Source organism: Neopsephotus bourkii, unplaced genomic scaffold, assembly GCF_033783945.1.
Source record: "Neopsephotus bourkii isolate Nb327-2 ecotype Australia unplaced genomic scaffold, CSIRO-AGI_Nbou_v1 NB_234, whole genome shotgun sequence".
In the NCBI taxonomy this organism is placed as follows: Eukaryota; Metazoa; Chordata; class Aves; order Psittaciformes; family Psittacidae; genus Neopsephotus; species Neopsephotus bourkii.
In genome coordinates, this window is record NW_026900744.1 from 535,582 (window position 1) to 547,450 (window position 11,869).

At 54.9% G+C, this 11,869-nt stretch overlaps 1 protein-coding gene across 2 annotated transcripts; it reads left to right on the forward strand.

Annotated features, from left to right (window-relative positions):
• The first annotated feature begins 1,811 nt into the window (after positions 1-1,811).
• Positions 1,812-9,828, forward strand: CDCP2 (CUB domain containing protein 2). Of its 2 annotated transcripts, none has more exons than XM_061344757.1 (6): positions 1,812-2,393; positions 4,308-4,655; positions 4,741-5,085; positions 5,598-5,951; positions 8,375-8,553; positions 8,735-9,828. In XM_061344757.1, the coding sequence occupies exons 1-6, from the start codon at positions 2,318-2,320 to the stop codon at positions 9,047-9,049; spliced, it is 1,617 nt and encodes a 538-aa protein (XP_061200741.1). In that variant the 5' UTR covers positions 1,812-2,317; the 3' UTR covers positions 9,050-9,828. The 2 variants fall into 2 exon arrangements, with proteins under 2 accessions (XP_061200741.1, XP_061200742.1); XM_061344758.1 differs by having other exon boundaries at positions 4,496-4,655.
• Positions 9,829-11,869: the final 2,041 nt, after the last annotated feature.

An 11,869-nucleotide genomic window follows, 5' to 3' on the forward strand; every position in this document is an offset into this window, starting at 1 on the left:
TCTTAATTTCATCTCGTTCTTTCCTGCCTAAATAATTCCCGTTTCTCCTGGGGACCGTATTTAAACCTTTGATCTTCTCTGAAGTCTGGCAGTCCTCATCACATCCTTTCTATTTAAATGAATCAAATGCCTTTTTCACTCATGATTTATAAATTTGCCCACAGAGGAACAGAGGCAGCCCTGATACAGCACACCTCGAAATCACCCACTTTGGCTGGGACCAAAGCACCTCTGACCTCCATGCCTGACTCCTTTGCCTGCATCCCTGCTGCATCCACCCTGAGCAGTGTATCCTGTGCTCAGACCCAGCCAGGGAATGGCCATCCCCAGGTCAGGAGGAGGGGGAATGTGCCTGTGGTTGATGGATGAGGTCTCCTGGGAGTGGGGCACAGCTGCTGTGCTGCACGGCCCCGGTCCCTGTATCCCAGGGGTATCCCTGATGCAGAGCGCAGCTGGAGGGATGGAGAGGAGTGGCCGTGTAGGTACCAGTGTCCTGGACACTGGCTCCATGCTGGGATGTGGCTCGGCACTGAGGCTGGTGGTGGAAGGGCTGGGGGACGCTGGGTGTTGCTGGAGGTGGATGTGGTGAGGATGAATGTGTTGCTCTGTTGTGCAGTGATGGAGAAGTCAGGGAGCACGTTGTCCCTGATCCCAGGGGATCATGGCTGGGAAGGTTCAGCACTTCTGACTGACACTATGAGGGCTGTGGTTGTGCAAGCATCCAGGAGAAGCCCCAGCACCACAGGCCATGGTGCCAGACATCTCCTGCCTCTTTGCTGCAGGCTGTGGCCGCACGTGTGTCACAAGGCATGGGGACAGACCTCCTCTCCAAGCCTGTTAGGGATACAGATAATTGAGCTCTGCAGCATCCCTGGGAGGTCACCACCAGCATCACAGCCATCTCCCAGAGCCTGCACTGGAGCAGTACCCAGGGACAGGCAGGGCTGCCTTGCATCTCCTGCTCTTCCTCTTGGTGCTGGTGGGGTGATGCAGTGCTCAGCACCCCAGGACAGACACCCTGATGGTCCCCCCCTCAGCTCAGCTCAGGATGGAGGGCTCCTGGCTGGGATGCCCCAATACCAGTGAGGCCAGGCAGCGAGGAGAGAGCCTGTACAAATGTTATTGTTATTATTGCCCATAAATATCCTGCGGCACTTAACGACCTTGGCATGGAGCATTTCCTGGGGATTCATGACCAGTTGGCGTTAATGGTCCTTAGCAGCACCTCGGGCCGTCAGCTCCTCCCAGCCCATCATTAATCCACAGGAAATGTCTGGGGCATCGATCCTCATTGCTTAATTAATAAATGCAACTTGTCTCCTCGCCTGAGATTTAGAGATAGGCGCTGCTGCTTCCCCTGCTGCCTTGAAGGTGACTTCTTCAGGTCCCTCAAGCCATGAGACCCTCGTGGGTTTTGTTTCCTGGTATTCATCTGGATGTGGGATATGGCAGCAGGAAAGTCTTTTCCCTCTTGGGCAGGCGGGAATGAACTGAACTGCTGCTGGGACTGGGGTTTTCCAGTTAACGTGGCACATCTCTCCCTCTGAACACAAAGGTTTGAGCACCATCAGCCTGGTGCATCCAGGAGCCTGAGAGTGAGCCGGCATGGCAGAACCTGGTGATTCTCCAAGGCCCTACAAGGTTCTATAATAATCGATGTTTTCTTGCCTGTGAGTCACAATTCATCTCTAAGGGCCCTCAGGGGAGGGGGGATTTGCTATCTTTAGTGCTCTGACTGCCGCTTTCCCGCGCTGAGCATCCCGCTGAGCCTGGGCTCTTGCTGCAGGGATGCTGACCTGGCAGCTGGCTGCAGTTAAACCCTAGTCCCTGTTTCCCCAGCGTTTACCACCCGTTGGCTTTGTGCAGTGGGTGCCATAGCATAAATCATGGTCATTCCTGAGGTGCTTTTCTGCGGCAAGTCTGAAATCCCCATTTTGGTTCACTGGCTCGACTGGTGAGCTAAATTATTTTCATAGCCCCTTAAGGGCATATTGTCAGCCCAGACTTATTGCCGTTATACACCATATCTGAAACATTAATATCTCTTCTAAATATAGTGTATTGACAAGGTATCTGGTATAGTGTAAATCCTTGGGACATTTGATCCAGATCATTAAAACTGAGTGAAGGAAGGGAGGAATAGATCAAGTTGCCTTGCCGCTCTTAATTCAAACAAGCGATGAATTATTCATTCCATTATTAATTCTACAGGCCTCCTGCTTTTTTATTTAGTTACTTAGTTATTTATTTCCCTCCCACATAGACAGCTCCAAAAGGATGCTCGCGTGCTGCTGAGGGGAGATATACCTGCTGGAGGATGGGCTGCATGGGGGCAGGCTGCCTGGCAGCATTGGCTCTGCTGTGTGGGGCTCTCGGGGATGCTCCAGGCAGAGGTAAGAGCCCAATCTCAGCTCCTACTGGGGACACAGGCACTGCATGGGCATCCGTGGTCCCCAGGGAGGAGAGGGCTGATTGTGGGTGCTTATTGGCTCTGGGTGCCAGCAGGTCCCTGGGACTGGGACTCGCTTCCCTCAGCTTGGCCTGGGGAAAGGAGCTGGGATCTGGAGCCACCATGTGCGACAGCAAGTGTGGGGCACTGCCATGTGCTTGTTCTGCTGCTTCACACTTGTTTTACTGAAGATTGCAGGTAGGGGATGTCCTTTTGTGGTGTACAGGGGCTTTGCTGAAGGGTTTCTTTAACTTCTGGGGTTGCACGTGCCTACATAAATATAGAATCCCAGAATGGTTTGTGCTGGAAGGGTCCTTAAAGCTCATCCAATTCCAATCCCTGCCATGTGCAGGGACACCTTCCACTAGAGAAGCTTGCTCCAAGCCCCTGTGTCCAACCTGGCCTTGAACACTGCCAGGGATGGGGCAGCCACAGCTTCTCTGGGCACCCTGTGCCAGCGCCTCAGCACCCTCACAGGGAAGAGCTTCTGCCTAAGAGCTCATCTCAGTCTCCTCTCTCTCAGCTTAAAGCCATTCTCCCCTGTCCTTTCACTACATGCCATTGTAACACAGATGTATATATATGTATATGGGGGTGTGTATGTATGTGTATGTTGCTGTGCATGCAATAAACCTCTCCCCTTACCTGGATAAACCACCCGTGGGATGCAGGGCAGGGTTATTTCAATAACATCATTCCTTTACTACCAGCCCCATGTGACTGTATCGCCTATCCCCAGTAATCAGCAAGATGGTTTTTGATCTGGCTAGCTTTGCTGCTTAAGCAAACACCCCTTTACCCATTTGCTGTTGTGCTGCATCCCAGGCATCCGCAGGGCATCCGCAGGACCCCCCTTGCTGGCAGGTCACTGCAGAGTGGGTGTGATGGAAAGCAATGCACGCTGCCTCACTATTGATTTGCAATATACTTGGCCCAGATTGATGGGAACCTGCACGTGTCTCCTGAGGGCCTCACAGGGGCTGCATCCCTCGCAGACATGATGTATGTGCCCGCGATAGCAGCCTCTTCACCTCAGCCCTAATCAGACCCAGGGGCAGGTGGCAGCCTTCCCCTCCCCGCCTTATTTTATAATAACCATGTCTCAGGATAAAGATTTCATTATGAAATCGATCCCTATGTGCATAACTCATTGTTGAGCACATCGAGCCCTTCACCCCTATTCCTCCCAGCTTGAATTCATCGATGCTGCCATGATACGGGGGGAGCATCATGAGCAGGAGGCTGAAGGGGTGGGGAGATGGGGGACCCTTGAAAACTCGCCCTACTTTCTTTTTCCCAGCAATAAATAGAGGGGATGCTGTGCTATCCCAGCAGGACAAGCTCAAGGGCATATCTGAAGGGGGTATATAGGGATGATGGGGAGGGACTCTTCATTAGGGACTGTAGGGATAGGACAAGGGGTAATGGGTTCAAACTTAAACAGGGGAAGTTTAGATTGGATATAAGGAGGAAATTCTTTCCTGTGAGGGTGGTGAGGCACTGGAATGGGTTGCCCAGGGAGGTTGTGAATGCTCCATCCCTGGCAGTGTTCAAGGCCAGGTTGGACGAGGCCTTGGGTGATATGGTTTAGAGCGAGGTGTCCCTGCCCATGGCAGGGGGGTTGGAACTTGATGATCTTAAGGTCCTTTCCAACCCTAACTATTCTATGATTCTATGGTTACATGGAGGGATGAAAGGTGATGGTGGGACACATGGGAGAAAGGAGAAGGGGTGGCCGAGCCCAGGGGAGGTCTGCAGGGTGCTGATGCTGGGATGGAGCCAGTGCTGTGTACCCCATCTCTGTTCTTCCAGGCTTCCCCTGGAAAGGGGACATCACATCCACCTCTGTGTCCTCCAGGCATCAAATGTGGGGGGGTGCTTTCGGCACCCTCTGGCAATTTCTCCAGCCCCAACTTCCCAGGGCTGTACCCCTACGAGACGGAGTGCACGTGGCTGATCGTGGTGGCCGAGGGCTCCTCCGTCCTGCTCTCCTTCAGCCACTTCGAGCTCGAGTACCACACTACGTGCGCCTACGACTACCTCCAGGTCTACAACGGGGCTGCTCGGGACCAGGGCAACCTCCTGGGCACCTTCTGTGGCCACAGCCCCCCGCCAGCCTTCTCCTCCGCATGGCACGTTATGGCTGTTGTCTTCCGCTCCGACCGCCACGTGGCCAAGCACGGCTTCTCTGCTGCCTACAGGAAAGGTATGGGGATGAGATGGAGGTGGCAGAGCATCCATGGTCCTGGATGGTCCTCACCAGCATCCTCATCACCTGTGTCTCCCCACAGACGCCTGCGGTGGGCAGCTGACAGGGCTGTCAGGGGAGATCACCAGCCCTCGCTACCCCGAGAGCTACCCCAATGATGCCGAGTGCCGCTGGAGCATCGGGGCACCCGACGGTGGAACACCCCTCACCCTGGTGTTCATGGACTTCCAGGTGGAGGGGGGCCAGGGCTGTGGCTTTGACTACGTGGCTGTATTTGATGGCCCCACGGCCGCTGCCCCCCGCCTGGGACGCTACTGCGGCAGCGCCCGCCCGCCCCGCACTGTGTCCTCCAGCCCGCACCTCCTCATCCTCTTCAAGTCAGACTTCAACATCGGCGGCAGGGGCTTCAAGGCCCATTTCTACTCAGGTCAGGGGGGAGCTCGGGGTGGGGGGGCAGTGGGAAGGACGTGGGGATGGGTCCCTGGGGTGGTGGTGATGGTGATGCTCTTACCTCCCATGGCAGCAAGAGATGACAGTGGAGGGGAGCCCTTTATGGAGAGCTCATGAGAGGACGATGTGAAGGGTAAACTGCCATATGATGTGAATTGTAAACCACCATATGATGCAAAGGGTACTGTTGTGGCTATCCCAGGCCCCAGGGTGTCTTTCTGTTGAGCAAGAGCCACCCTTCTCCTTGCTCATGCCATTCCCTGGGGATATGGGTGAAAACCATCTGCTCTTGTAGGACTTTGGCCACCTCAGCCATTGCCATCCCCTCTAACTAGTAGGTTTCCCTTGGCCAAACGCAAGGGAGCAGTGAGGTAAAGGGCAGAGCATCCTTTAGCAGCAAAAGAAGTGACTGCTCATCTGCCAGCTCATCCACACCCGGGGGCTTCAGGTTTGGTTTCACGTTTTCCTTTCCCCTTTCTCCCTGAGCAGGCGAGTGCCAGGAGGTGTTCACTGCCATCAAAGGGAACTTCTCCAGCCCTCGGTACCCCAACTTCTATCCCAACAACCTCAAGTGCCAGTGGAGCATCCAGCTGCCCCCGGGCTACCGGGTCAGGATCTTCTTCCTGGACATGGACCTGGAGGGCCGGAGCAGCCTGACGGGCAGCTGTGACTATGACCATGTGGCTGCCTTTGATGGTGGTGCAGAGAACGGGTCCCTGCTGGGGCAGTGGTGCGGGCAGGAGAGCCCGGCGCCCGTCACCTCCCACAGCAACCGGGTGCTGCTGGTGCTCCACACCGACCGCAACACGGCCAGGAGGGGCTTCTCCATCGCCTATGTGGGAGGTGAGGTCTGACCTGGGTGCTCTCAGTGCTTTATTTCCATTGGGATATGCCCGAGACCATGTAATCTCCATGAGGACTGTGCAGTGAACAGACACCCGTCTGCAGGAGCAGAGCACGTACGTGGCTCTTCAGGAACGGGATGGAGAAGATGGGGTGGGTGAGCTCCAGCTCTTGCAGAGTGTGTCTCCCACATGCTGCACATCATTTAGTATTCAGGAGATGCTTTCCACCTTCTTCTCCCTGTGTATGTGTCGCTGCCATGCCCCTGCTGCTCCCTTAGGGCTGGAAACAGGCAAGGTTGTGAATGCTCCATCCCTGGCAGTGTTCAAGTCCAGGTTGGATGAGGCCTTGGGTGATATGGTTTAGAGTGAGGTGTCCCTGCCCATGGCAGGGGGGTTGGAACTTGATGATCTTAAAGTCCTTTCCAACCCAAACTATTCTATGATTGTAAAACCCTGGGGGATTTTAGGGGACCAAAGCCTGTGGAGAGGTGACCAGCTCCAGCATCACCACCCTGTTCCCTGCTCCCCAGGATGCTCCATCCCCGCTGGCACACGGCTGAGCAGGCAGACATAGCATCCACACCTGCAGCATCACAGGAGCAGGATCCCTGGGATTCGGCACTCCCAAATCCACACAGCTGGGCCTGCCCAGCATTCCCTGCCGCCAGCATGCCCCGTATCCCAGCCAGTGCATCTGCAGCCGGTGTGCGACCTTCCTTGTGTATCTGCCAACCTCTGCACCTCAGAAGCCAGGCAGTTCACGGTGTTTGTTGTGTTTGAAGATGATCACATCTGAGCTGACCTGTGAGTCAGGGATGACTCAGACAGGAGCAGCCTCACCGGCAGACTGGAGCCGCAGCAGGGCTGCTGGACCAGTGGCGCAGGCGCTGGGGGCGGCTGGCCATGGGTTTAGGAGCTTTTATCCCTCCACACCAAAACGTTCTTTGTTTCCAGTGCAGCAGAAGGGATTCGGGGGGAGGTGGCTCTAGGAGTACGAGATGGGATGGAGTTTTGTCCCGAGGCTCTGGAGGAAGGGAGGTTGTACCAGACATCTAACAGGGATTTAGTACAGGTGAGTCCCTGTTCATGTCCTGCTTGCTTCTTACTGCTTTACAGCAGTGTGCAGGGAGAGAAATCTTGGCCTCACCATATCTGGCCATGGAGAAACCCCATTCCCAATGGAGGAGCTTGCAGATAGATGGGATGCTGAAGAGCAGGGGGAAGCCCCATTATGGAGAGGATGTGGCTTCTCCCAACTGCCCAAGGCTCCTGCCTTTCTCCCTTTGCCCTTGGTGGCAAAGGAGCACCTCAACCTCCATATCCACATCCACAGCCATGTAGGTGTTTTCCTTTCAGCCTCCACATCCACAGCTCTCCAGTTACGCAGATGTTTCCCTTTGGGGCTCACAGAAGGGCATGGCTTGGGCTGGGCCTGTGTGATTTATGGCCATTCAAACGTGAGCCTCCATGCCAGGAGAGAGGATCCATTTTCTCCTCCTCTTGATCTAATGCACTTTAGTTATTTGGTAAATCTTCTAATGGCTTTATAATGCACTAAGTGAAGCAAAGTGACACTATTTATTCCGTATTGATTTTATTGTGTCTTATTTATCCCTTATTCAGAGGGAGCTGCAATAATTCAATAATTCATACTGGCCAAGTGGATGGTTCAAGCTGAGCAAGGATTAACTTTAAAAAGGGAGGCATTTTTCCTCCCTGCTTCTTTCCCAGCATGGATGCTTTCTGCAATCCAGAGGGAGCGTGATGGAGAGGGACTGGGCTCCCCATTGCCTTGCTCTCCATCTCAGCATCAAGGGCAGCTCAACAGCAGCTCACTCCATGCACTGTTCTCCAGCTCCCCATCAGTAACAACATCCTGGGGGCAGTGGAGGGTTGATGAGGGACAGGACCTGGGCTGGGCCATCCCCCTGGGAGGATGGCCACAGAATGGCTTGGGTTGGAAAGGACCTTAAGATCATCCAGTTCCAACCCCCATGCCATGGGCAGGGACACCTCACACTAAACCATCTCACCCAAGGCCTCGTCCAACCTGGCCTTGAACACTGCCAGGGATGGAGCATTCACAACCTCCCTGGACAACCCATTCCAGTGCCTCACCACCCTAACAGGAAAGAATTGCCTCCTTATATCCAATCTAAACTTCCCCTGTTTCAGTTTGAACCCATTACCCCTTGTCCTATCACTGCAGTCCCTGATGAAGAGCCCCTCCCCAGCATCCTTCTAAACCCCCCATGTGAATCCTACATGCAATGCCAGTGACTAAGAGCTGCATGGCAAACTCACGAGGCCAATGTCCCTGCTTCTCCTGGTTCTGTTGATTGCCTGCTTTGTGTGTGATGAGGACAGCAAGCTTTGAAAGCTGCTGGACCTTCCCTTGCTCCTTGCTTTGTGTCCCAACAGTTGTGCCCATGAACGTCAGCTGCACCCGGACCGATTTCCACATCCAGATCCCAGTGCAATCCCTGGCCCAGCTGGAGAGGAACAGGATTTACTTGGGGATCCCGTCCTGTGTAGCCCAAGTGGTTGGCAGGAACTTCAAGATACACACCAGGTTCGACACCTGCGGCACCGAATCCCAGGTAAGCGATGGGCAAACCTTCCTTTAAAGCAAGCTGAGTAGATGGTTAGCCCTGTGTTGGTCACACTGGTTGCAGAGGGGCATTCCCTCCCATCTTCCCAGTTGATACTGGTCTGATCTGTGGCCAACCCAGTCGACCCCGTGTGGAAATGAGCTGGTGAGACGTGACCCTTGTGTTGCAGAAACGCAACAACACATCCGTCATCATCAGCACCCTCTACATCGACTTCTCCACGGGTGACCAGGAGGACATCCACCGGTACGAGGTGCAGTGTGAGCCCAAGAGGAAGGAAGCCTCCGTCACCCTCATCACTGGCTCCGACCCATCCAGGCTCAGCCAGGCAGAAAACCTGGTGGATGCCCAGCAGCGGGAGGGGGAAGCGATGGATACCCGTGAGATCAAGAGCCAGGACACCAGTGACATCGTCTTCATCAGCATCTGCATCCTGGCCGGGCTGCTCATGGTCATCGCGGTGGTGGGGCTGGTGCTCCTGTAGGATGCACCCCAGGCAATCCCAGCCCTGCACAGGGTGGAAGTGCACCCCAAAACCCATCCTCACCCCAGGCTGAGCACTACCACAGATGCTGAAACAGAGACACAGCTCTGAAAGAGCCTGAACCCAACCTCCACCTCCCCACAGCGCCTGAATAATCCAGGCAACAGGGAGCCGTTTCGCTTCCCGATTTGTTTTCCTCTGTCTCAATCTGTCCATTTGGCTCGGGAATGCAATTCTTGCACTTCCTAACTCTTCCCGCACCTGCTTCAGTTCATTTTCCCTCTGGTGCTGCTGCTGCTTTCGGGAAAGTAACGTTGTTTGCTGATGGCTGGGAGTCATCCTGTCAGTTATTGCTAGCTGGGTTCTTGCAGGTCCAAACCATCCCCAGGTACAGTGGTGTTCCCAACAAACATTATCCATGCTCCCACCCATGCTCAGGGGGTACCGTGGAGCTGTGTTGTGGGTATCTCCACTTGGCACATGCCGATGCAGCTCATGGAGATGCTCCCGGGCTGTGTTTCTGGATGGCTGGGTGATGGGATGAGGTGCATTCACCATGCCCCGGAGCTCCTGTTTTGATCTTCAGATGTCATCTAACCCAGTACTTGCTCTCAGGACTCTCCTGAGCGCTTCAGCAGCTGGAGGGAAGGAGAAGGATCTGTCTTTTGCTCTGTGTTTTCCTCCTTTCCAGCGCATCCAGGCACCCACCACTGTGAGCTCTGCGCCAGCATCGCTCCTGGAGCCTGAAGGAGAGCTGGGGAGACACTGGAGCATGGCAGCCTTGGCACAGGGGGCTGGCTGCCCTGGCACCTCAGTGACACCAAACCTCTGCCCTTGGTGCCTGCAGAGGGTGAGCCCAGCAGCCAAGAGCATGGGAACAGGAGCCCTGTGGTCACTGCACCTCCGGAAGACTTGGGTTCCTCCCCAGGAGCACTGATGCTACTGACTGATGGCCAAATAACCAACACAAAGGGTATTCCCTTTCAGCACCGCACGGGGTGGCTATCACAGAGCAGCCTGTGTTTGTCCTGGCATGGGTCAGAGGCAGCGTTGGACAAAGCCAGTGTGAAATCTTGCTGCACAAGCAGGGTGAATGCAGCCCTGAGGGGCCATAACCTGTGTAAAACACACTGTGGTGCAGGGAGAGAGCTTAAAATGTCCAAGTGTGGTCATTCAAGGGTGGAAACCCAAGCTTGGGGGCAGAGAGTGATCCAGGAGGTGCTTTTTTGATAGCATTGCCTCTAAATGTGGATCCATCCTAAGGAGGGTACCAGCTATTCCTGTAAAGCATCACACAGGTAACCCCTCTGGCTGCTGCATCCAGGTCAGCCCTGTAGGTGAAAGGCTCTGCTGACTGATGTCCTGCATCCCATCCCTGCTGGGACAGCTCTGTACATCAGGGCGTTAGAGGAAGCAGCAGTAAAGGATGATGATTGAGATGATGATCCTGGTTTGCACCATCCCATGGATGCCTAAAAGGGTGTCTGGGGAGGGAAGAAGACACAAATCCATGCATGCCTCTTAATGGGGAGCCTTTGCTGTTGGAGCCCGCGTTGCTTTGGTGTTTCTGGTGCAACACATGGGCAAACATGAGACTTCCAAGTGAAGAGTTTGCCAGCCCTGTTAAGCTCCATTAAGGCAACGTTTTGAGAGGAAACCAGTCCAGACCCCGCTGCTGCCTGCAGAGCCTTGCTGCCACTTCATTGCTGAGTATGCAACTGTCAGCCTGAGATAACAGCTACAAGATTGGACACCTGAAGGAATTAAAGGTACAATTAAACCTCCTCAGCAGCCCTGGTTATGCTGGAACAGGTGGATGCTGAGGCCACTTGTGCTGGTGGGAGCCTGCAGCACCCAGCAGCATCCTGCCCCTCGCCTCAGCACTGTGAGGTTCACAGGGGAAAAGGCTTTTCTGGGCTGTTTCTGGTGCTGCACTCAAATAAGGAGCTGGACCTGGTCCCAGAGCCCAGCAGCAAAGGGGGCTGCTGTTGTGCTCACCCATAGGGGGCTTCCACCTCTGGCTCCTGCTTGAAGCCACCCAAGCATCTCCAGGTGTGGATACAGGGGTGGTGCTATGGGAGCAGCTCTGCTCCACTGAACTAAGGGGGTCCCCAGCATGGCCAGCCCCACAGGGCATCATCCCAGGGGCTCACGGTTGGGTGATGAATGCAGCTTGAAGGCTTACAAAAGCCCTCTCCTGGCTTGTTCCTGGCTGCATTCACAGCTGCATCTGGCTGCCACCAGCACTGAGCCATTCAAGCTAGGAAAGCCTCCCCAGCTCACCCAGCACCAGCCCTCCTCAGCCTGCAGTCGTGCTCTGACGGGGCTCAGCCTCTCAGTTCTCCATCAGGTTGTGGCATCCAGGCTGTCTTCTGCTCGCTGCCATCCCCTATTGAACCACCTCATCCCGGATACACAGGGATCCCCCTTTCTGTTCCCAATCTGACACCCTGGGAAGCTGCTCCTGCAGGGAGCCTGGAGCTGTCACCACCAGCACCGGCCAGGAGTCCTCTGTGCTTCCAGATACTCAATGCTTGCGGACCCCAAAGAGTGCCATGCCAGCAGCATGGGGCAAAGGGGACATCACGGGGGCAGAGATAACATCTGAGGCCCTGACTATGCTCCTGCCTTGGTGGCTGGGACATGGGAGCATCACCTTACCCCAGTCACTGCAGGATTGGTTTCCATCCAAACCAGCAATGGTCGAATGGCTCACGATGTGCCTGTGGCTTTGCAAAGCCTCTCCCTCCAGATCCCTGTGCTGCTGGTGATAATCCCCTCTGGATATCAGCCCAAACGTGTTCCCAGCTGGTTTATCCC

Excerpts from the sequence above, each read along its gene's own strand:
- CDCP2 (XM_061344757.1), top strand. The coding sequence starts at position 2,318 with ATGGGCTGCATGGGGGCAGGCTGCCTGGCAGCATTGGCTCTGCTGTGT. Across the intron at positions 2,394-4,307 it reads CGGGGATGCTCCAGGCAGAG|GCATCAAATGTGGGGGGGTG; the intron begins GTAAGAGCCCAA and ends TGTGTCCTCCAG. Across the intron at positions 5,952-8,374 it reads CTCCATCGCCTATGTGGGAG|TTGTGCCCATGAACGTCAGC; the intron begins GTGAGGTCTGAC and ends GTGTCCCAACAG.